The sequence below is a fragment of the Moschus berezovskii genome, chromosome 4 (genome assembly GCF_049115385.1).
Source record: "Moschus berezovskii isolate FMDL1 chromosome 4, NW_MosBer_1.0, whole genome shotgun sequence".
Taxonomy (NCBI): domain Eukaryota; kingdom Metazoa; phylum Chordata; class Mammalia; order Artiodactyla; family Moschidae; genus Moschus; species Moschus berezovskii.
Window position 1 is genome coordinate 55,965,017 of NC_142463.1, and position 21,657 is coordinate 55,986,673.

Below are 21,657 nucleotides of genomic sequence, written 5' to 3' on the forward strand. Positions count from 1 at the left end.
AACTACCGCACAATTGCACTCATCTCACACGCTAGTAAAGTCATGCTCAAAATTCTCCAAGCCAGGCTTCAGCAATATGTGAACTGTGAACTTCCAGATGTTCAAGCAGGTTTTAGAAAAGGCAGAGGCACCAGAGATCAAATTGCCAATATCCGCTGGAACATGGAGAAAGCAAGAGAGTTCCAGAAACATCTATTTCTGCTTCATTGACTATGCAAAAGCCTTTGACTGTGTGGATCACAATAAACTGTGGAAAATTCTGAAAGAGATGGGAATCCCAGACCACCTGACCTGCCTCTTGAGAAACCTGTATGCAGGTCAGGAAGCAACAGTCAGAACTGTACATGGAACAACAGACTGGTTCCAAATAGGAAAAGGAGTACATCAAGGTTGTATATTGTCACCCTGCTTATTTAATTTATATGCAGAGTACATCATCAGGAACGCTGGGCTGGAGGAAGCACAAGCTGGAATCAAGATTGCTGGGAGAAATATCAATAACCTCAGATAGGCAGATGACACCACTCTTATGGCAGAAAGTGAAGAGGAACTCAAAAGCCTCTTGATGAAAGTGAAAGAGGAGAGTGAAAAGATTGGCTTGAAGCTCAACATTCAGAAAACAAAATCATGGCATCCGGTCCCATTACTTCATGGGAAATAGATGGGAAAACAGTGGAAACAGTGTCAGACTTTATTTTTTGGGGCTCCAAAATCACTGCAGATGCTGATTGCAGCCATGAAATTAAAAGACACTTACTCCTTGGAAGGAAAGTTATTACCAACCTAGATAGCATATTAAAAGCAGAGACATTACTTTGCCAACCAAGGTCCGTCTAGTCAAGGCTATGGTTTTTCCCGTGGTCATGTATGGATGTGAGAGTTGGACAGTGAAGAAAGCTGATCACGGAAGAATTGATGCTTTTGAACTGTGGTGCTGGAGAAGACTCTTGAGAGTCCCTTGGACTGCAAGGAGATCCAACCAGTCAATTCTTATGGAGATCAATCCTGGGTGTTCATTGGAAGGACTGGTGTTGAAACTGAAACTGCAATACTTTGGCCACCTCATGCAACGAGTTGACTCACTGGAAAATGTCTGATGCTGGGAGGGATTGGGGGTGGGAGGAGAAGGGGACAACAGAGAGTGAGATGGCTGGATGGCATCACCAACTCGATGGACATGAGTTTGAGTGAACTCTGGGAGTTGGTGATGGACAGGGAGGCCTGGCGTGCTGTGATTCATGGGGTCGCAAATAGTCAGACACGACTGAGCGACTGAACTGAACTGAACTGATATATGTCATTGCCCTTAAACTGTGGCCTGGCAGTTTAACTGTATTACCAACTTTTTTACTATACAGGGGAAAACTGGATAATATATTGTTTGGAACTTGTAGACTTTTTTAGCAGCTATAATAAGATATAATTGAGATATATAAAACTGCACCTGTTGGAAGTATATAATTTGATTGTTTTTGACAAATGTATGTACCTGTGAAACCCCTATCACTCTGTTTTCACTTAGATTATGGTTCAAATCTTGGCTCTAAAATTTAGCAGCAGAGTGAATTTTGGCAAGTTATTGAACTCCAATAGTTCATTTATCTGAAAACTGGAGGCAAGATTAGTATTTTCCCCACAAGATTATTGATATGAATAAATGAGATAACACGGATAGTGCCTTGTAAATAATAAGTAATGATAGCTTCTGGTACATTTTTAGCTAAGTAAGTAATACCTAAAAGCTACCTAAAATATTTTTATTTTATAGTGCTTTTTAAAATAGGATAAAAAACTTAAATTCCTCTTTGGGCCAGGCAAACAATTAAAGATTTTCAGAACCAGGATTATTGGATTTATGATGACAATCGGAAATGGAATGATATCAGTTCAGTTCAGTTCAGTCTCTCAGTCGTGTCCGACTCTCCGCGACCCCTTGAATCACAGCACACCAGGCCTTCCTTTCCATCACCAACTCCCGGAGTTCACTCAAACTCATGTCCACAGAGTCGGTGATGCCATCCAGCCATCTCATTCTCGGTTGTCCCCTTCTCCTCCCGCCCCCAACCTTTCCTAGCATCAGAGTCTTTTCCAGTGAGTCAACTCCTTGCATGAGGTGGCCAAATGGAATGATATAAAAACATTCAAACCTAAAATCTACCCCCAGGCCCCATTCCCACCAAGGGAAAAAAACAAAACAAAACAGAAGAAGGAAAAGGAATTGTGTTGGCCCTACAAAAAATATCTGCAGGTTGTGTTCAGCCTATAGGACACAAGTTTGTGACCTCCAGCAATGTGGATTCAAAGAAGGGGTTTTAGTGTGAAATTTACATTACTCAGTAAATATTTTACAAATGACTGGTTCCATTGAAGAGACAGTATTGGAGAGGAGGCAAACAGAAAAGTAGAGGGACCGGTTAGGAAACTGCTTAAACAATTTACATTTGTTGGTTTAGATTATACTGATAGCAGAGTTGAAGAGAAATGAACATATTTGAGATGCATGCTGGAGGCAGAATAGACATTGCTTTTATTGTGTGTCCATATATAGAAACTGAATTGTCCTTAAAATTTTTTTGAAGTCATTAAAAAAAGTAGTGAGCTATCAGGCTTTTTTTCCTTCCGACTTCAATCCCTTGATTCTTCTAATATAATTTTTATATGACTTTACTATGTAAAATTAACTGGATCCCTTTATGCCTGCTTACTAGAGGAAGTGAGCACACAGCCAACTGGGCTGAACCTCACTAAGTTTCAGTTTCCTTTTCTCTGCTTCTCCAAAGCCTCAAGGTTGCTGAGAAAGTTTTTGCTCCCACTTTGTGCTTGCCTAGCTGTCAGATAGAGCAGCTACCCTCAGCTTCAGCCCTTGAAGAGATCCTCCAAACAGGTAAATGATTTGTAGCTTTTCAATTTTCCTAGCCTCTTGCAAACAGTAGTCTTTTTTTTTTTTTAATTAAAAAAGAAATCATTTAGAATGAAAAACTAGCTAATGACTTTTTTTGCTATTTATTCACCCTCTGTTTACACATTTCATTTGTACTGCAAAGTAAATAAGAAGCATTAATGCAAACGTTTTGTCAGTGCAAAAATTTCAATATTTAATGGAAAATGTATTTGATGTTCCACCAGATTGAGAAGTATGGCAGTGGCAACTCATTTGACATGGATGCAAGAAAAAAAGCTGCAAAATTACTTTGGAGAAAAGCAGTTCAGCCTTCTCTATAAGGCCAGTGTCCATGGATTCTCTACTAATAGTTTGCTTATGCTCTAGACAAGGACCTACTCTAACAGTGATTTACAGTGGAGATCAAATTGTTGGGGCATATATGCAAAAGGACTATGGGGAAGGAAACTAATCACTGTTTTTGTCTTTCAAGAGACTACAATTACAGAATGCAAAGTAGGACCATTTGAACTACCTATGTTGTTTGATAAAAACGTTGATGGAAATCTTGAAGTCAGTATACATTTAAAGGAAAAAACGATGTATTTTAGTATAAACGCAATGGAAAAACTTGGACTGTCTCAAAGTTCAATTTCCGTCCAGGACTGTGAAGTTTTTCGATGTGAAGGTAGGTTAAACCAGATAACCCTTCACATTTGGAGGGTTCTAGCTGACCCATTCCTGTAAGGAACAATAATTTTTTATACTTGTCCTTATCTTCAGGAAGCCCAGACTGAAAACTTGCCCCCAACTGTTTTCTACAACACAACCATGGTCAAAAGTTGCATATCCAGAGTTCTCTGGAGTGTGGGGGAAGGGGTAGGGAGGAGGAGATAATGTGGAAGGAAGTGAGAGAGAGAGAACAGAAAGCAAACTTGAAGATTGTGAGACTGTTAGAAAGAAACCAGAGCTTGAACTTCTCTTGGCTGGTACTCGATGCTTTCTGCTGCAGTTCCCTAGTATATCCACCATATCAAAAGACCAAAGTTAGTTTACCCATTGTTCTACTAAAGACATAAATTGTTTCTTATATTTGCTGTTACAACCAATGCTCCTGTGTTATCTGTATGCATATAAGTACACAAAATTGCTTCTTTATGGTAACGTCCTGATAGTGGAGTTGCTGTTTAAGAATTATGTACATTTGCATTTGGATACATATCTTCCAAAAGCTTCAGTTGTCTGTGCTACCCACAAAAGTGTTGTAGAAATGCCTGTTTATGTGCCAGATACTGCCCCGGACTCTAGAATAAATACTATGCTGCATTTTAGCCTTTAGCTAGTTACATGTCAATATATCAATTTGTAATATAGAAATGGCTTCCAGGTGGCTCAGTGATAAAGAATCTGCCTGCTAATACAGGAGATGCAGGAGACTTGGATTGGATCCCTAGGTCAGGAAGATCCTCTGGAAAAGGAAATGGCAACCCACTCTGGTATTCCCATGGATAGAGAAGCCTGGCGGGCTATAGTCCATGGGGTCACAAAGAATTTGACATGACAAGTAACTTAGCACATAATTCTTAGCCAGGAACATACTGTTAAAGATATTCAAGAGAAAAATACCGTCCTTGTAGCAAATATCACTAGTTTATTTCCCAGGAGACAAGACTACTAGTATATTTATAAGAAAATTAGACCTAGTTACTTTTTTTCTTTCCCTGGTAAAGAGAGTGAATATATCCTAGGTCAGCTGTTTTAACTTCTACCTCCCTAATGATCCATCCATAGTATTATACATAGTAGTAATTTTCTCCTTTTTATTTTCCTATAATATTCATTGTAATGATTCCATCACACTATAAAAAAGATCAAGTCACTTTTGGTGACCATTGGGTTTTCCAGTTTGGGGCTAGTCCAAATAAATAATCTCGTATATGTCTTTTGGTTCACATAAATGTATCAAAGAGTCGGACACGACTTTTTTTTTGAAGAATATAAGTATGAAATTGCTGGGTCATCAGGTATGTGTATATTCAGATTCAGTAGATACTGATAAAGTTTTCCAACATTGTCATACCCATTTTCATTACCACAAGCAGTGTATGAGATTTTCTGTCTCTCTAAAACTTTCCCCAAATCTTTCATTACTGATTTTGCAATTTGTAGCCATTCTGGTATGTAACTTGTGGTGTGACGTTTTGTGAAATTGGCTTTTTTTGATTAGACTAGTTAGTAATTTATTTATTTCATATTTTACATTAATTACTATATTATTTTATTCTTTTTCAATTTATTAATATGCCTTTTTATTTTTGTTATATTCTTATATTTCTAAGATTTGTTCCCCTTTATTCTTTTGTTTCTATTTCCTGTTTCTTTCCTTCTTTCTTGTTATTCATGAAATATACACATCCCAAGGTTGATATTAAGTATTTATATTATTAGATTCTATACATTTCCAATTGTGATTTTTATTTCCTTTTGGATGTTAAAGCTATCTAAAAAGTGCTTTGTGAAATCCTAAGAGGTTGCCCTTCTCTTTGTTTACACTCATTCTTTTCTAGTTTTATTATATTGAAATCATTGAACACAGTCTTCACTATTTCTACCTTCGGTAATTTAAAGAACATTTCTTTGTAACCATGCATTTAGCTATATCTATAAATGTTCCACACAGTATTATTCTTTTGATATTTAGAGTTACCAGCATCACTACATCTAATCCTTTCAGTTTTAAATCCACAAAAAAGAGTAACCCTTTCCAAGAAACAGAAGAATCTATTTCTGCTTCATTGACTATGCCAAAGCCTTTGACTGTGTGGATCACAATAAACAGTGGAAAATTCTGAAAGAGATGGAAATACCAGACCACCTGACCTGCCTCTTGAGAAACCTGTATGCAGGTCAGGAAGCAACAGTTAGAACTGGACATGGAACAACGGACTGGTTCCAGAAAGGAAAAGGAGTATGTCAAGGTTGTATATTGTCACCCTGCTTATTTAACTGCTATGCAGAGTACATCATGAGGAACGCTGGGCTGGAAGAAGCACAAGCTGGAATCAAGATTGCTGGGAGAAATATCGATAACCTCAGATATGCAGATGACACCACCCTTATGGCAGAAAGTGAAGAGGAACTCAAAAGCCTCTTGATGAAAGTGAAAGAGGAGAGTGAAAAGGTTGGCTTGAAGCTCAACATTCAGAAAACTAAGATCATGGCATCTGGTCCTATCACTTCATGGGAAATAGATGGGGAAACAGTGGAAACCGTGTCAGACTTTATTTTGGGGGGCTCCAAAATCACTGCAGATGCTGATTGCAGCCATGAAATTAAAAGACGCTTACTCCTTGGAAGGAAAGTTATGACCAACCTAGACAGCATATTAAAAAGCAGAGACGTTACTTTGCCAACCAAGGTCTGTCTAGTCAAGGCTATGGTTTTTCCCGTGGTCATGTATGGATGTGAGAGTTGGACTGTGAAGAAAGCTGAGTGCCGAAAAATTGATGCTTTTGAACTGTGGTGTTGGAGAAGACTCTTGAGAGTCCCTTGTGCTGCAAGGAGATCCAACCAATCCATTCTAAAGGAGATCAATCCTGTGTGTTCATTGGAAGGACTGATGCTAAAGCTGAAACTCCAATACTTTGGCCACCTCATGCAAAGAGTTGACTCACTGGAAAAGACCCTGATGCTGGGAGGGATTGGGGGCAGGAGGAGAAGGGGACGACAGAAAATGAGATGGCTGGATAACATCATCGACTCGATGGACATGAGTTTGAGTGAACTCTGGGAGCTGATGATGGACAGGGAGGCCTGGCATGCTGTGATTCATGGGGTCGCAAAGAGTCGGACACGACTCAGCGACTGAACTGAACTGTCTCACTGGTTCAGTGAAGACGTAAGTCTGCCCTTGAATCCTTTATTGTGCTCTCACTGTTTATGCACAAGTACCACATTCCCTTCTGCACCAAGAAGAAAAGCAATTGGATTGGAAATTCTAAGAAGCCCAACAGTCGATAGTAGGTTTTAGAGAAAATCTTGTGCCTGTGGTTTTTTTATTTGTGTATCTATGTACATTATCCCCTTCATATCTGTTGGATTGATGGAGAAGAAGATATTCTAGAGTATTTTGAGTCTTTCCCTGGCCTGTCTATGCCTCTAGGCCTTGCTTCTCTGATTCAGAGAGGACTCAGCCCACATCTCTCATGTTGGAGTGGGCCACACACTATTGCTAAATAATTTTGTGAGAAAAGATCTTGCAGTGCCCACCTTGAGTCCAGCTTTGGACTCTTCAAATGAAATACATTAAGGAGATTTCCTGTAATTTTCTACTTGCTTTTCACCATACTGTTCTGTTCCTGCAGAAAGGCAATTTTTGTATTTTTTTCTAGTGACTTCATTGATATTAATTCAGTTCCAATCATTCAACAACCTGTAATCTTCATTATATTCTTTGATTATTTCTCTATAGATTTGTTGGATGAAAGGAGGATGAATGGGATTACTGAGTATGTAAATGTTTTTAATATTCTGTTATTCTGTTCATTATATGAGATTTATTATACTATCCTTTCCTCCTTTAAGTCTCTTCAGTCATGTCTAGCTGTTTGCGACCCTATGGACTTTAGCCCACCAGGCTCCTCTGTCCATGAGATTCTCCAGGCAAGAATACTGGAGTGAGTTGGTCACACCCTCCTCCAGAGGATCTTCCTGATTCAGGGGTGGAACCTGTGTCTCTTATGTCTCCTGCATTGGCAGGCGGGTTCTTTACAACTAGCACCACCTGGAAAATCCTATTCTACTATACAGTCTGTCAATAAAATTGATAGTGTAAATTATAACTTGTGCGTCACAAAGAACAAACTGTATCTATAATCGTAAAATATTTCTTAATTTCAATCTTAAAGCAAAAAGAGGACTGAGTGGATGAAAGGCATTTCTAATGTTTTTTTATATTAAAAGGGAAATTATTATTTGGCTGAATGTCTATATTTTTGCTTAGAATTCTTAGAGCTACAGTTTTAACTATTTCAGGGCAGGGGTGGTTGGCAGGGCAGGAATACTTATGATTAACTTCAAGAACATGTTAGAAACCATCTACTTCTATAAACTTCAAAAGTCACATATTGTGCTGTGGTTTTTCAAGTCTATTATTGATAATTTATCTTCTTGTTTAACATAATTTCTGTTTATTCCAAGATTTATGTATACTTAAGTCCAAAAGGCTTTATGTCTGATTGGTTTTAGTTAACACAGTTATTTTTACTTTTACTTCTTTTACAATAGGATTTGAGATAAGGTAGTTTCATGTCTTTTTATACAAGTTGCTGGTTAGAAATAAATAATAACATAGAAGAAGAAAAGAGACTGAATTCTAGGAAAATTAATGGTAGATTTAACCTTAGTTAACTGTTAAACTTGCCTTTTCTAAACAGGCTCAAGGAGAGCTTATTGTGTGCTATCAGAAATTTCGTACCATATGGAGGCCTGGTTCACAAAATTCGGATTCTGCTTCTGGATCCAGTTGGAGCTGGGAAGTCTAGCTTTTTCAACTCAGTGAGGTCTATTTTCTGAAGCCATGTAACGAACAAGGCTTTGGTGGGTTCTAATCCAACTAGGACATCTGAAAAGGTGAGTTCATGCTAGATCACTCAGCCTTTGCCTTCCTTGTTCAAGTTAACTAGATTTGAAATGTCTTTTGCTGATTAATTTCATTACACATAGAGTTCATTTCAATTTACAGTGTTTTTTTTTTTTTTAATGAGCTCTTAAAGCTGCTTTTTTCCTTCTGAAGTACAGAACATATTTCATTAAGTATGGGAAGGATAAAAACACTCTGCCATTTATTCTGTGTGACTCAATGGGGCTGAGTGAGAAAGAAGGCCTGGACATGGATGACATACCCTATATCTTAGAAGGTCATTTTCCTGACAGATACCAGGTATGATTTAGCTAATTATTACGAATGTATAATTGATACTTAAGACTCTAGTGCACTGGGATTTACTGTATTAAACTATACTTGTTCATGATCCTTTTCTGCTTTTTGATGTTTTATATTATAAAGAATTAAAACATCCAAGGGGCCTCTCAGGTGGCGCTAGTGGTAAAGAACCCACATGCTAATGCAGGAAACTCAAGAGACCTGGGTTCTATCCCTGGGTTGGGAAGATTCATTGGAGAAGGGCACGGCAACCCACTCCAGTATTCTTGCCTGGAGAATCCCATGGACGGAGGATACAGTCCGTACGGTTGTGAAAAGTCAGACACAACTGAAGTGACTTAGCACACAAAGCATCCAAAGGATTCTTCTGTCATAGCTGTTATAACAATGAATGCTGTTTTATGTTCACTTGCTTTTGGTTATGTGAAACAGAAATCTAACTACATCAATATACTCACATGGGTGATTTTTCTTATGTAACGGGAAGTCTGAAGGTAGGCAGTTTGGGGACAGTGTGGCAGGTTATTAATTTCAAGAGTCCTTCTGACTTTTGTTTCTGAGATCCCTCAGCATAAAGCATAATGTTTGCCCTCCCAACCCCACATTCATATGTTGAAGGCTTAATCCATAATGTGCTGAGGTTTGAGGGTAGAGAATTTTGGAGGTGATTAGATCATGACAATGAAGCCCTCATAAATGCAATTAGTATCCTTGTAAGAAAGGACACAAGAGATGACCTCTCTAGAAGCCATATGAGGACACAATAAGAAGATGGCTCTCACCACACACCAAATCTACTAGCATTTTAATCTTGGAATTCCTAGCTTCCAGAACTATGAGAAATAAAGGTTTTTCTCTCTAACCTGTGACAGCAGGCCAGGATGACTAATACATGTGGTTTTAATCTTTGTGTTCTCAAGATGATCATGCTAAGCACTGTCAATATTCCAGGCAAGAAAAAGGAAAAGATTAAAGAGAAGAACTACTTCAGTCAGCCTTTAAAAAAAAACACAAAACTTTCCCATTCCTTTATATAAACATTCAGATAATTTAGTATTAATTCATCTTGTTCCAAATGAATAATCAAATGTGCCAACATCTTTCATTGAATGTCTTTGCATATTTTTCATTCTAAATATATATATTAATTTTTATTCCATAGTTTGTCCTATTAAAATATATTTCAATTCTTTTGTGATTATTATATTGTCTAATTGTTTTAATTTCCATGGCAATAAATTATGTCTTGATAACTCATTGGATACATCATTCATTATTCTTTTCTCACAGATTTGTAACTATTTCATACATACAGTTTTTCAAATGAACGTGTGCTTTATTTGGTTGTTTCTGTGCTTGATTTGTTGGTGCTTTGATTGGGATGATGTGAAAATTTTATATTGCATGTCTATATACATCTTTGTACATCCAGTATTTTTATCCAGAAACACAAAATACTTTATTTTTAAATTCATGCAAGGTTCTTTCATTCTTTAGTGTCAAGTTATCTTATAGAGGTAGCTAAGTTTATTTTAAAATATTCTTTAAAAGAAATATTTATTATAGAGAATGTTAAACCTATGTAAAAGTGGAAAAAACTATTTAACAAATGTTCATTTACATAGCTTCAACACTTTTTTATTTATAGCCAATCTTGATTCATCTATGTCTACCCACATTCTTCTCTCCTGTATTATTTGGAAGAAAACATGAGAAGTCATAACATTTCACCCATAAATGAATATGCCTTTAAATATATGTTGCTGCTGTTGTTGTTCATTTGATAAGTTGTGTCTGACCCTCTGGGACCTCATGGACTGCAACACTCCAGGCTTCCTTGTCCTTCACTATCCCTTTGGGTTTGCTCAAACTCATGTCCATCGAGTCGGTGATGCCATCCAACCATCTCATCCTCTGTTGTCCCCATCTCCTCCTGCCCTCAATCTTTCCCAGCATCGGTGTCTTTTCCAATGAGTCAACTCTTTGCATTAGGTGGCCAAAGTATTGGAGCTTCAGCTTCAATGTTCCATATAAATATTCAGGGTTGATTTCCTTTAAGATTGACTTACTTGATCTCCTTGCAGTCCAAGACACTCTTGGGAGTCTTCTCCAGCACCACAGCTTGAAAATATCAATTTTTTGGCACTCCACCTTCTTTATCGTCCAACTCTTACATGCATACATGACTACTGGAAAAACCATGGCTTTGACTATGAATCTTTGTCAACAAAGTAATGTTTTTCCTTTTTAATATGCTATCTAAGTTTGTCATAGTTTTCCTTGTAAGGAGCAAGTGTCTTTTAATTTCATGGCTGCAATCACTGTCCACAGTGATCTGGAGCCAAAGGAAAGAAAAATATGTAACTGCTTCTATTTTTCCCCCTTCTATTTGTCATGAAGTGATGGGACCGAATGCCATGATCCTAGTATTTTGAATGTTGTTTTAAGCCAGCTTTTTCACTCTGCTCTTTCATCCTCATCAAGAGGCTCTTTAGTTCCTCTTTACTTTCTGCCATTAGAGTGTTGTCATCTGCATATCTGAGGTTGTTGATATTTCTCCTGGCAATTTTGATTCCATCTTGTGATTCATTCAGTGTGGCATTTGCATAATGTACTCAGCATAGAAGTTAAATAAGCAGGGTGACAATATACAGCCTTTATGTTCTTGTTTCCCAATTTTGATCCAGCCCGTTGTTCAATGTCTGACATGCATACAGGTTACTCAGGAGACAGGTAAGGTGGTCTGGTATTTCCATCTCTTTAAGAATTTTCCACAGTTTGTTGTGATCCACACAGTCAAAGACTTTGGCTTAATCGGTGACACAGAAGTAGATATTTTTCTGGAATTCTCTTGCTTTCTCTATGATTTAACGAATGTTGGCAATTTGATCCCTGGTTCCTCTGTCTTTTCTAATCTAGCTTGTGTATCTGGTTCACCTACTGCTGAAGTCTAGCTTGAAGGATTTTGAGCATTACCTTGCTAGCATGTGAAATAAGTGCAACTGTACAGTAATCTGAACATTCTTTGGCATTGCCTTTCTTTGGAATTGAAATGAAAACTGACCTTTTCCAGTCTTGTGGCCACTGTTGAGTTTTCCAGATTTGGTGACATATTGAATGTTGCACTTTAACAGCATCATCTTTTAGGATTTGAAATAACAGCTGGAATTCCATAACCTCCACTAGCTTTGTCCGTAGTAATGTTCCCTAAGGCCTACTTGACTGCACACTCCAGGATGTCTGACTCTAGGTGAGTGACCACACTGTTGTGATTATCTGAGTCATTAAGAGCTTTTTTGTATAGTTCTGTGAACTCTTCCCACATCTTCTTAATCTCTTCTGCTTCTGTTAGGTACTACCATTTCTGTCCTTTATCACGTCCATCCTTGCGTGAATTGTTCCCTTGATCACTCCAATTTTCTTGAAGAGATCTCTAGTCTTCCTGGTGGCTCAGATGGTAAAGAACTGCCTGCAATGCAGGAGACACAGGTTTGATCTCTGGGTGAGAAAGATCTCCTGGAGGAGGGAATGGCTACTCTTCCCAGTATTCTTGCCTGGAGAATTCCATGCACAGAGGAGCCTAGCAGGCTACAGCCCTTGGGGTTCCCAAGAGTTGGACATGACTGAGAGACTTACACTTTCACTTTTATTTGAATATATATATATATTTTAAATTTATTATTAAAATATATATTTAATTTATATTTAACATGTCAAATATCTTATATATGTATGTATATATATACTCATGGCACATATGTGTCTTTTTTTTAAATAGAGCCATAATATGCTTATCACATCTAAAAGTTATACTTGTTCTTAATTTGCAAACTATTACCCATTTCTCTTTATCATGCATCTTTTTTTAAACAATTTGTTAGAAACATTATTCAGAGAAATCTCTCCAGCCTCTTTTAGTCTGTATGTTCTGCCTCTATATCTTCTGGTATTATTCTTTGAAAGTAATTAAAAAAAAAATCTAGTTGTTCTCTAGACTAACCTATAGTCTGAATTTTGTTGTTTGTTTCAATTGATGTGGGTTTCCAAAACCATGGAAAAAATTCCAAAACCATGCCTGGGGCATGTTTAAATTCAGCTTTGACTTCATAGGTGGTGTTGTGTTCTTTCATGAAGAGGCATACAACTTTGGGTTTTCTCATTTTTCTAATATAGGTGTTCATCAGTGTTCAATGTCTAGAACCTTTACTGCGGTGTGAAAATAGTGATATTCTCTTTTCATCACTCCTTCATTTCACATATGAAAGAGAAACTTCCCCTCTTCTATTACTAGATTATTTAGTGGTAGAGCTTATATAGGTAGAAATGTATGCTTCATTTTTTTCTCTTTTTTACAAACTTTTGAAACAATAAGTTAGTTCTTTGTATCTGCCAACAATTACCATTTATTATTTTACTATCCATATGAAGTCATGAATTGAACATACTTGATATGTTTCTATTTACTATGTTTTTCTCCATTTTGATGCCAAATGTACCATTTTTGACAAGTGGAAACCTCTACATTTTGGATACTGAGTGTTTTTTTTTTGACAGAAACCTGAAAAGTCTCCTATATTTCTTATTTATGATGTACTAGATATTCAAGCCACATTGTATATATTTCCAGTTCTAGATTTTAAATCAGTGATTTCTCTAAGGAGTCTTTGCTTGGGTCATTAGAACTATTGATTGCTTCTTAGTTGGCCACTGGTTCTTGCCCTTTTCTGTAGACAGGGCTAAGATACACACACACACACACACACACACACACACACACATATAATATGTATTCTTATGATATATTATCATATATATCAAATATATTATCAGTTCATTCAGAAACTTTCCATTCAAATTCACGGCTAAAGAATTTTTACATAATCTCTTCTATCTTACATAATCCTAAAGGAAATTAACTCTGAATATTCACTGGGAGGGCTGATACTGAATCTGACGTGCTAGAACTTTGGCCATCTAATGTGAAGGGCCTATTCATTGGAAAAGACTCTGATACTGGCAAAGATTGTAGGAGGAGAAGGTGGGATGACAGAGGATGAGATGGTTGGATGGCATCACTGACTCAATGGACATGAGTTTGAGCAAACTCGGGGAGACAGTCCACGGGGTCGCAAAGAGTCATGTATGACTTAGCCACTGAACAACAACCTTACATTTGTATGTGATTTCTCCCAAGCAGAGAATCCCTATTCTCAAGTGCATCAGAGGTGGCAGAATATCATGCCACAACTCATTTGCTTTATTGCACATAATATTCACTGTGGTCTCAGAAAAAAATTTCTATTACTACTATGAACAATCTAATCATGATCATAATTAATACCAACATAATATAAACACAATCAAAGCTGGAGACAAATTAGTCTTTTAACAGATTTTTATATTCAATTTAGGAAATATGTAGCAGAAATATACAAATGACTATGTTTTCAAGTCAATCAAATTATTTATCTCTGTGTGGTTATTATGATCCTGCTGGATGTAAAAACTTATTTGTTTAAAGTTAAGGATAGCTTTTAAAATTTAGTTTTGTATTTATGTTTATCATCTGTACAAGGTCAATTCTAGAAAAGAAGGTGTACTCAAAGAATCCATCTTTTCTCTGACTCATAAAATACACTCATCCTCTTTTCTTATAAGTACCCATATAAAAATTTATAGTTTATTTGTGGTTTCTCCTTTCTTAGAGAGGTGATAGAATACTATAAGTCATTGATGAATCAGATTTTTGCCACTACAAATAGTCCTGAAGTTAAAAGCCTTGTGTGTGTGTGTGTATACATATATATATATATATATATATATATATATATATATATATCACTTTGTATTTTGCCAGTATATATGTGGGACAGATTCCCAGCATAGGAATTGCTAGTTAAAGAGTAAACACATCCTATTTTGAATGACTTTCCCCCTTGTATTATGATGATATCAGATTTCTTTCTAAATGCTTTAACTTCCACCTTTATCCACATTGCTTCTTCTATCTTGAATGCTTTCTAGTTCTAGTTCAGTCGTTCAGTCCTGTCCAACTCTTTGTGACCCCATGAATCACAGCACACCAGGCCTCCCTGTCTATCACCAACTCCCAGAGTTCACTCAAACTCATGTCCATGAATCGGTGATGCCATCCAGCCATCTTATTCTCTGTCGTCCCCTTCTCCTCCTGCCCCCAATCCCTCCCAGCATCAGAGTCTTTTCCAGTGAGTCAACTCATCGCATGAGGTGGCCAAAGTATTGGAGTTTCAGCTTTAGCATCAGTCCTTCCAATGAACACCCAGGATTGATCTTTAGAATAGACTGGTTGGATCTCCTTGCAGTCCAAGGGACTCTCAAGAGTCTTCTCTAGCACTACAGTTCAAAAGCATCAATACTTTGGTGCTCAGCTTTCTTCACAGTCCAACTCTCACATCCATACATGACCACTGGAAAAACCATAGCCTTGACTAGATGGACCTTGGTTGGCAAAATAATGTCTCTGCTTTTTAATATGCTATCTAGGTTGGTCATAATTTTCCTTCCAAGGAGTAAGCGTCTTTTAATTTCCTGGCTGCAGTCAGCATCTGCAGTGATTTTGGACCAGATGCCATGATCTTAGTTTTCTGAATGTTGAGCTTCAAGCCAAACTTTTCATTCTCCTCTTTCACATTCATTAAGAGGCTTTTTAGTTCCTCTTCACTTTCTGGCATAAGGGTAGTGTCATCTGCATATCTGAGGTTATTGATATTTCTCCCAGCAATCTTGATTCCAGCTTGTGCTTCTTCCAGCCCAGCGTTCCTCATGATGTACTCTGCATATAAGTTAAATAAGCAGGGTGACAATATACAACCTTGACGTACTCCTTTTCCTATTTGGAACCAGTCTGTTGTTCCATGTACAGTTCTAACTGTTGCTTCTTGACCTGCATACAGGTTTCTCAAGAGGCAGGTCAGATGGTCTGGTATTCCCATGTCTTTCAGAATTTTCCACAGTTTATAGTGATCCACACAGTCAAAGGCTTTGGCATAGTCAATGAAGCAGAAATAGATGTTTTTCTGGAACTCTCTTGCTTTTTCCATGATCCAGCGGATGTTGGCAGTTTGATCTCTGGTGCCTCTGCCTTTTCTAAAACCAACTTGAACATCTGGAATTTCACAGTTCATGTATTACTGGCTTGGAGAATTTTGAGCATGACTTTACTAGCATGTGAGATGAGTGCAATTGTGCAGTAGTTTGAACATTCTTTGGCATTGCCTTTCTTTGGGATTGGGATGAAGACTGACCTTTTCCAGTCCTGTGGCCACTGCTGAGTTTTCCAAATTTGCTGGCATATTGAGTGTAGCACTTTCACAGCATCGTCTACCATCTCCTTATTCCCTTTATCAGTCTAACTCCCCCCAACATTTTAGCTTTCCAAGTATATGACCCTTCCTCACAGAAGCTTTACCTGACCATGTGAAAGGTGAGCTATATAATTGCATAACAGCTGTCTTTTCTGCCAGATTGTTAGCCCTTTAATGTTAGAGACATGCCTGTTTTGTTCAGTTTCAGTCACTTGAACTGTGCTTGGTGCAGAGTGTGTGCTTATAAATATTCATTGAATTAGTATGTTGCTTTATGTTTACTTTACAGTTTAATTCCTTGAAACTAATGCCAAAAGGTATTGGTAGCCATACAGGCTGCCCATTGATGAAGGACAGAATCCATTGTGTGGCATTTGTGTTCAATGCCAACTCTGTTGGACAGCTCTCCCATGAGACGGTGGAAAAGATCAAAAGAATTTGAATGGAGTTTATTAAGTCTGGTGAGTCTCTTTCCAGTTTATTTCTAAGGCAATTGATTATATTGTTGGGTGGTTTGGGGACAGGATGAAGACCTTAAGAAATTGCATATGTGAATGTGTGTGTTCTAAGTCGCTTCAGTTGTGTCTGACTCCTTGAGACTCTATGGACTGTAGCCCACCAGGTTCCTCTGTTCGTGGAATTCTCCAGGCAAGAATACTGGAGTGAGTTGTCATGCCCTCCTCCAGGGGATCTTCTCAACCCAGGGGTTGAACCCACGTCTCTTACGTCTACTTCATTGGCAGGCAGGTTCTTTACTACTAGTGCCACCTGGGAAGCCCTCAGAGGTAAACATTCCCCTGGCTAATCAATGTGATTCAATCAAATTAATCCCTCACAAGCTGAGTGACTTTGGGCCTCAATTTTCTGATCTATAAAATTGTAGTATAATCATAGAGCCTGCCTCAGAGATTTATTACAAAGTTTAAACAAATGAATATAGATGAAGAGATTACCAGAATCCTCACTGCCTGCTACCTCAGCATTCTAGCATGTGTTTATTTACCAAGAATCCTAAATTCCCCCTTGTTTCTTAAAGGATTAGAAAGTGGAAAAGAACATTTCAGTTAGAAAAAGATGCAGGAAAGTAAGGTGTTGAGTAGGGAGAGGTAGCATCAAGGCTTCAACAGGATTAGGGAATTAGGGTGCCTTAATGGTTTTTCTAGGCTCTGTTATTCATTCTCTTTGCAGATGAGCCAATTTGTCACAACTTTGATTAAGTTAGAAGCAGGGAATGATTGATTTATTTGTTCACTGAAATTTGAAAGCTTTCAAGGGTGGTTTGCAGGGAGGTGATTGCTAAAATTTCACCTTGAGGCGTCTTTCCTCCCATCTTGTGTGTTAGAGTTCTTTTGGTTTTCTCTAATCTCCATCCAAACACAAATGTTTGGATAGGATGTGAAATCAATCAATAATGCTATAGCATACATTTTAGTTACCTCTTCCAAGAGGTGGTTTCTTTTGAAGTCTTATCTTTTCCCATAGGAGACAATGAAGGATATTTCCTCTATCAGACGAATTCCAAGTATGAATGAGTAGTTAAGGGGGACATTTTTGTGGGGGATACGGAACCTTCTCAAGTCTCTGAAATTACTCCATAGATAACATATTGCATAATTAACAGCTGATTAAATGAAAAATATTGGTGTTGTCTTTAATAATGAAAATAATATGGATCTTTTTGGCATAGATATGGTCCATGTGATGTTGCTCACTCATGTGGATACCTTGGATCTGATTACAAAAGGTGACCTCATAGACATATACAAATGTGTGCCTGTGAAACTTAAGGTAATGGGTGATTTCATTTGTAAACACATTTTCTGGGGTATTATGTCACTCTAATTACATATTACTGTGTATAAAAATAAAAACAAACACCTACTGAGTTTAAGAAGAATTAAAACAATTGTTTGGGATAACTCAGGCTCATTTTCCAATTTTTAAAAATTAAATATATATTTATCTTTACACTGACACAGATATTTCAATTCACTACAATTTAATTAAGTTAGGTTCTATTCAAATTATATCAATTACCTTGATGATAAGCAAATATGACGGTCTCTAATCAAATACACAGATAATAAAAATAATTTCTCTGCACTAAAAAGCTTGTAATTTTGTAGGAAGAGGTAAAGAGACTGGGGAGGTGGTAGGATAAGAAGAAATTGACAAAAGAGTATGATATGATTGAGTGTGATAAACAGAAATGATTAAAAATGAAATGTTTTGAAAGTTTAGAGAAGGGGAAATAGTGCATTAAAGGGGAGGAGGATGATTTCATTACTGGGGTGGTACTGAGGAAGAGCATTTCAGGAAGTGAAGGGACCAAAAGGGGAAAACTGAGATGCTGGGGACAGCATAAGTCAATGCATCAATGAAGGAAAAGGTAGTGTGTATGGGAAGCATAGCACTGTTTAGTTTAGGGGAGGGCTGAATCCTTGGAGTGGTAGAGAGAGTGAGGAAATTACATTTGCATGAGATGATTCTATTAATTAGGTGCATTATATGGAATTACAGCAATTTTTTTGAAAGAGCAATGGTATGACCAAAGTTAAGCCAATAAAAATCTGCCACCCATGTGCAGAATAGATTGGAGTTGAGGGAACCTTGAGGTGGGAACCATAGTTGGGAGGAAATAAAGATAGTTAATATTTGTTGAGCACTGCTGCTGCTTAGTGGCTTCATGTCTGACTCTGCGACCCCATGGACTGTAGACCACTAGGCTCCTCTGTCCATGGGGATTCTCCAGGCAAGAATATTGGAGTTGGTTTTCATGCCCTCCTCTAGGGGATCTTCCTGACCCAGGGATTGAATCCGGGTCTCCTGCATTACAGACAGATTCTTTACCACTGAGCCAACAGGGAAGCCCATTGAGCACTAAATATGTGATGCATTGTCTTATTCAATACTTTATAACAACTTTATGAGATGGGCACTGTCATTACCATATTTTATAGATAAGGAAACAGAAGCACACAGAGTAAAGCAATTGCTAGTTTCCTGATGGTGCTAGGAGGTGACAGAGTCCTATTTTGAGCCTAGGAAGTGTGGTTCCACAGATAAACTAGGCTAAGGAAATGGCAACCCATTCCAGTATTCTTGTCCAGAAAACCCCATGGATGGAGAAAGGGAGAAAGCCTGGTGGACTACAGTCCATGGAGTCACAAAGAGTCGGACATGACTGAGTGACTTCACTTCAGTTCACTTCAAGCCTGAATTAAGCATAACATTAAATTAGTCTAGTAAAAACGACTTATCCCGAGAATATCCTTTAAAAGGAAACTGAAAGGGAACTTCCCTGGTGGTACAGTGGATTAGAATCCACCTGCCAATGCAGGGAACATGTGTTTGATCCCTGGTCCAGGAAGACTTCCACATGTCCTGGAGCAACCGAGCCCATGTGCCGTACCTACTGAGCCTGAGTGCTACAACTGCTGGAGTCTGCGTTCTCTACAGCCCACACACTGCAACTGCTGAGCCCATATGGTGCAACTGCTGAAGCTCATGTGCCTAGTGCCTGTGCTCTGCAATAAGAGAAGCCATTGCAATGAAAAGGCTGCACATTTCAACTAGAGGGTAACCTCCACTCACTACAACTAGAGAAAGTCTGTGCAAAGCAGCAAAGACCTAGCACAGCCAAAAATAAATAAACAAAAATTGAAAAGAAATTTAGAAAGGAAATGATAGATTTTAATATAAGGGTATTAAAATGCTTGAATTTCAGTGTAGTTTGTATGAAACTATTAGGTACCTTTCACTTCTAATTCATATTGAATCTATAATGTGTATTCTAAATGAAAATTAGCAATGATATTAGACCTTGACTTGTGATGTTCTTGAAGAAACCCCTTTAGGGGGCCAGATCTCTGTCTCTACATTCTCCAACAGCAAAAGCATTGCCAAGTTTGTACTTTATGTTAGTGCTTTCATAATTTATATTGACATAAAACTGTATTTTGCACTGTTTTAAGATTTCTGGTCTTTATATTCTCTATTTCAGCTAGAGGAAGTTCACAGAAAACTTGGATTCGCTCTTTCTGACATCTTTGTGGTTAGTAATTATACCTCAGAGTGGGAACTGGAGCCTGTCATAGATGTCCTGATCCTCTCTGCATTGAAAGAGATGCTGTGGGCTGCAGATGACTTCTTAGAGAATTTGCCTCTTGAGAAGACAGGTAGACATGTTTGATGGTGTAAAAGCTTCAAGGTGTCCACTATGTGGCTACTTCCAGTTTGGGTGCATACAGTACTTCTTCCCCTTCTTGTCTTGTTTCAAAATGAAAATTTGAAATGATTCACCTCTGTTTTAACAGACCAAGCCTTGTTCTCTTTTGTCAAAGTGGGCTTTGCTGCTTGGGACTCAGAAAGAGATTGACTCAGCATTGTTTCTGATCAGAAGTGATCTTTAATTATTGGTCCTTCCTTGGGGCTTTATATTTAGTCCTGTTTTTTGACTTGACTTTTCAATGGCTTTCCCTCACCAGAGCCTGCCTTAATGCAGTGTAATCAGTTCTGGGTAGAGGTGGGTGCTTTTCCTGTTTATGACTTCAGAATTTAGTATTATGTGTATTTCCTATTATCAACCTTTGTATAGTACATGCTGCACTGTTCCAATCAAAGATAAGGTAGGAGTGTTAACCTAAACTCAAATCTTATTTCAGTTTGTGGGAAATCAGAATATCATTTTATCTCTGGCTCTCTCTCTTGCAAACTCTGGGGAAACTCTCACATTACTTCGTTTGCAGTTCTGACTCTGCCATCTTGGTTTTTCCATTCCTTCTCTTCCTCGTGGGGCATGCACTTCCAAAGTCAAAGTTGGCTTAGATCTCCTGTAGTCCAATGTCTCTTCTTCCTACTGGTTGCTTTTCCCTGCTGCTGCTAAGTCGTTTCAGTTGTGTCCGAATCTGTGTGACCCTATAGATGGCAGCCCACCACGCTCCCCCATCCCCGGGATTCTCCAGGCAAGAACACTGGAGTGGGTTGCCATTTCCTTCTCCAATGCATGCAAGTGAAAAGTGAAAGTGAAGACGCTCAGTCGTGTCCAACTCCTAGCAACCCCATGGACTGCAGCCTACCAGGCTCCTCTGTCCATGGGATTTTCCAGGCAAGAGTACTGGAGTGGGTTGCCATTGCCTTCTCTGTGCTTTTCTCTGGATAACCCATTAAGAATATATTGTTTTCCTTTACACAGAGATCAGAAGAAAGAAATGGTCAAATGTGAATAAAGAAAATAAGTGAGCACATTGCATATTAAAGCTTTTAATCTCATCATAGAAGAGTGAAAAGTGTGAAATAAGAAAACACAGGAAAAAGGGAAGCAGTTGAACCTGACGGGGATATTTTATTTAAGTCTAGAATGAAATTGCACATACAAAATCATAATACATATAAAGAGGAACAGCACAATTTAAGTCATTGATTGTATAAAACACTAATAATTTCTTTAAAAATTATGTTCTGTATCTGTGAAAAATTAAAGTTTCTTC

General features: G+C 37.9%; 1 protein-coding gene across 1 annotated transcript; it reads left to right on the plus strand.

Moving 5' to 3' along the window:
- Positions 1-1,330: 1,330 nt before the first annotated feature.
- IFI44 (interferon induced protein 44) lies at positions 1,331-21,080 on the plus strand. The gene is given in 10 exon segments (XM_088835426.1): positions 1,331-2,884; positions 3,127-3,258; positions 3,260-3,348; positions 3,351-3,569; positions 7,353-7,389; positions 8,317-8,512; positions 8,676-8,822; positions 16,458-16,629; positions 17,856-17,956; positions 20,172-21,080. Coding segments are annotated over 9 exon segments (1,272 nt in total). The 5' UTR covers positions 1,331-2,884; positions 3,127-3,136; the 3' UTR covers positions 20,361-21,080.
- The last annotated feature ends 577 nt before the right edge of the window (positions 21,081-21,657 follow it).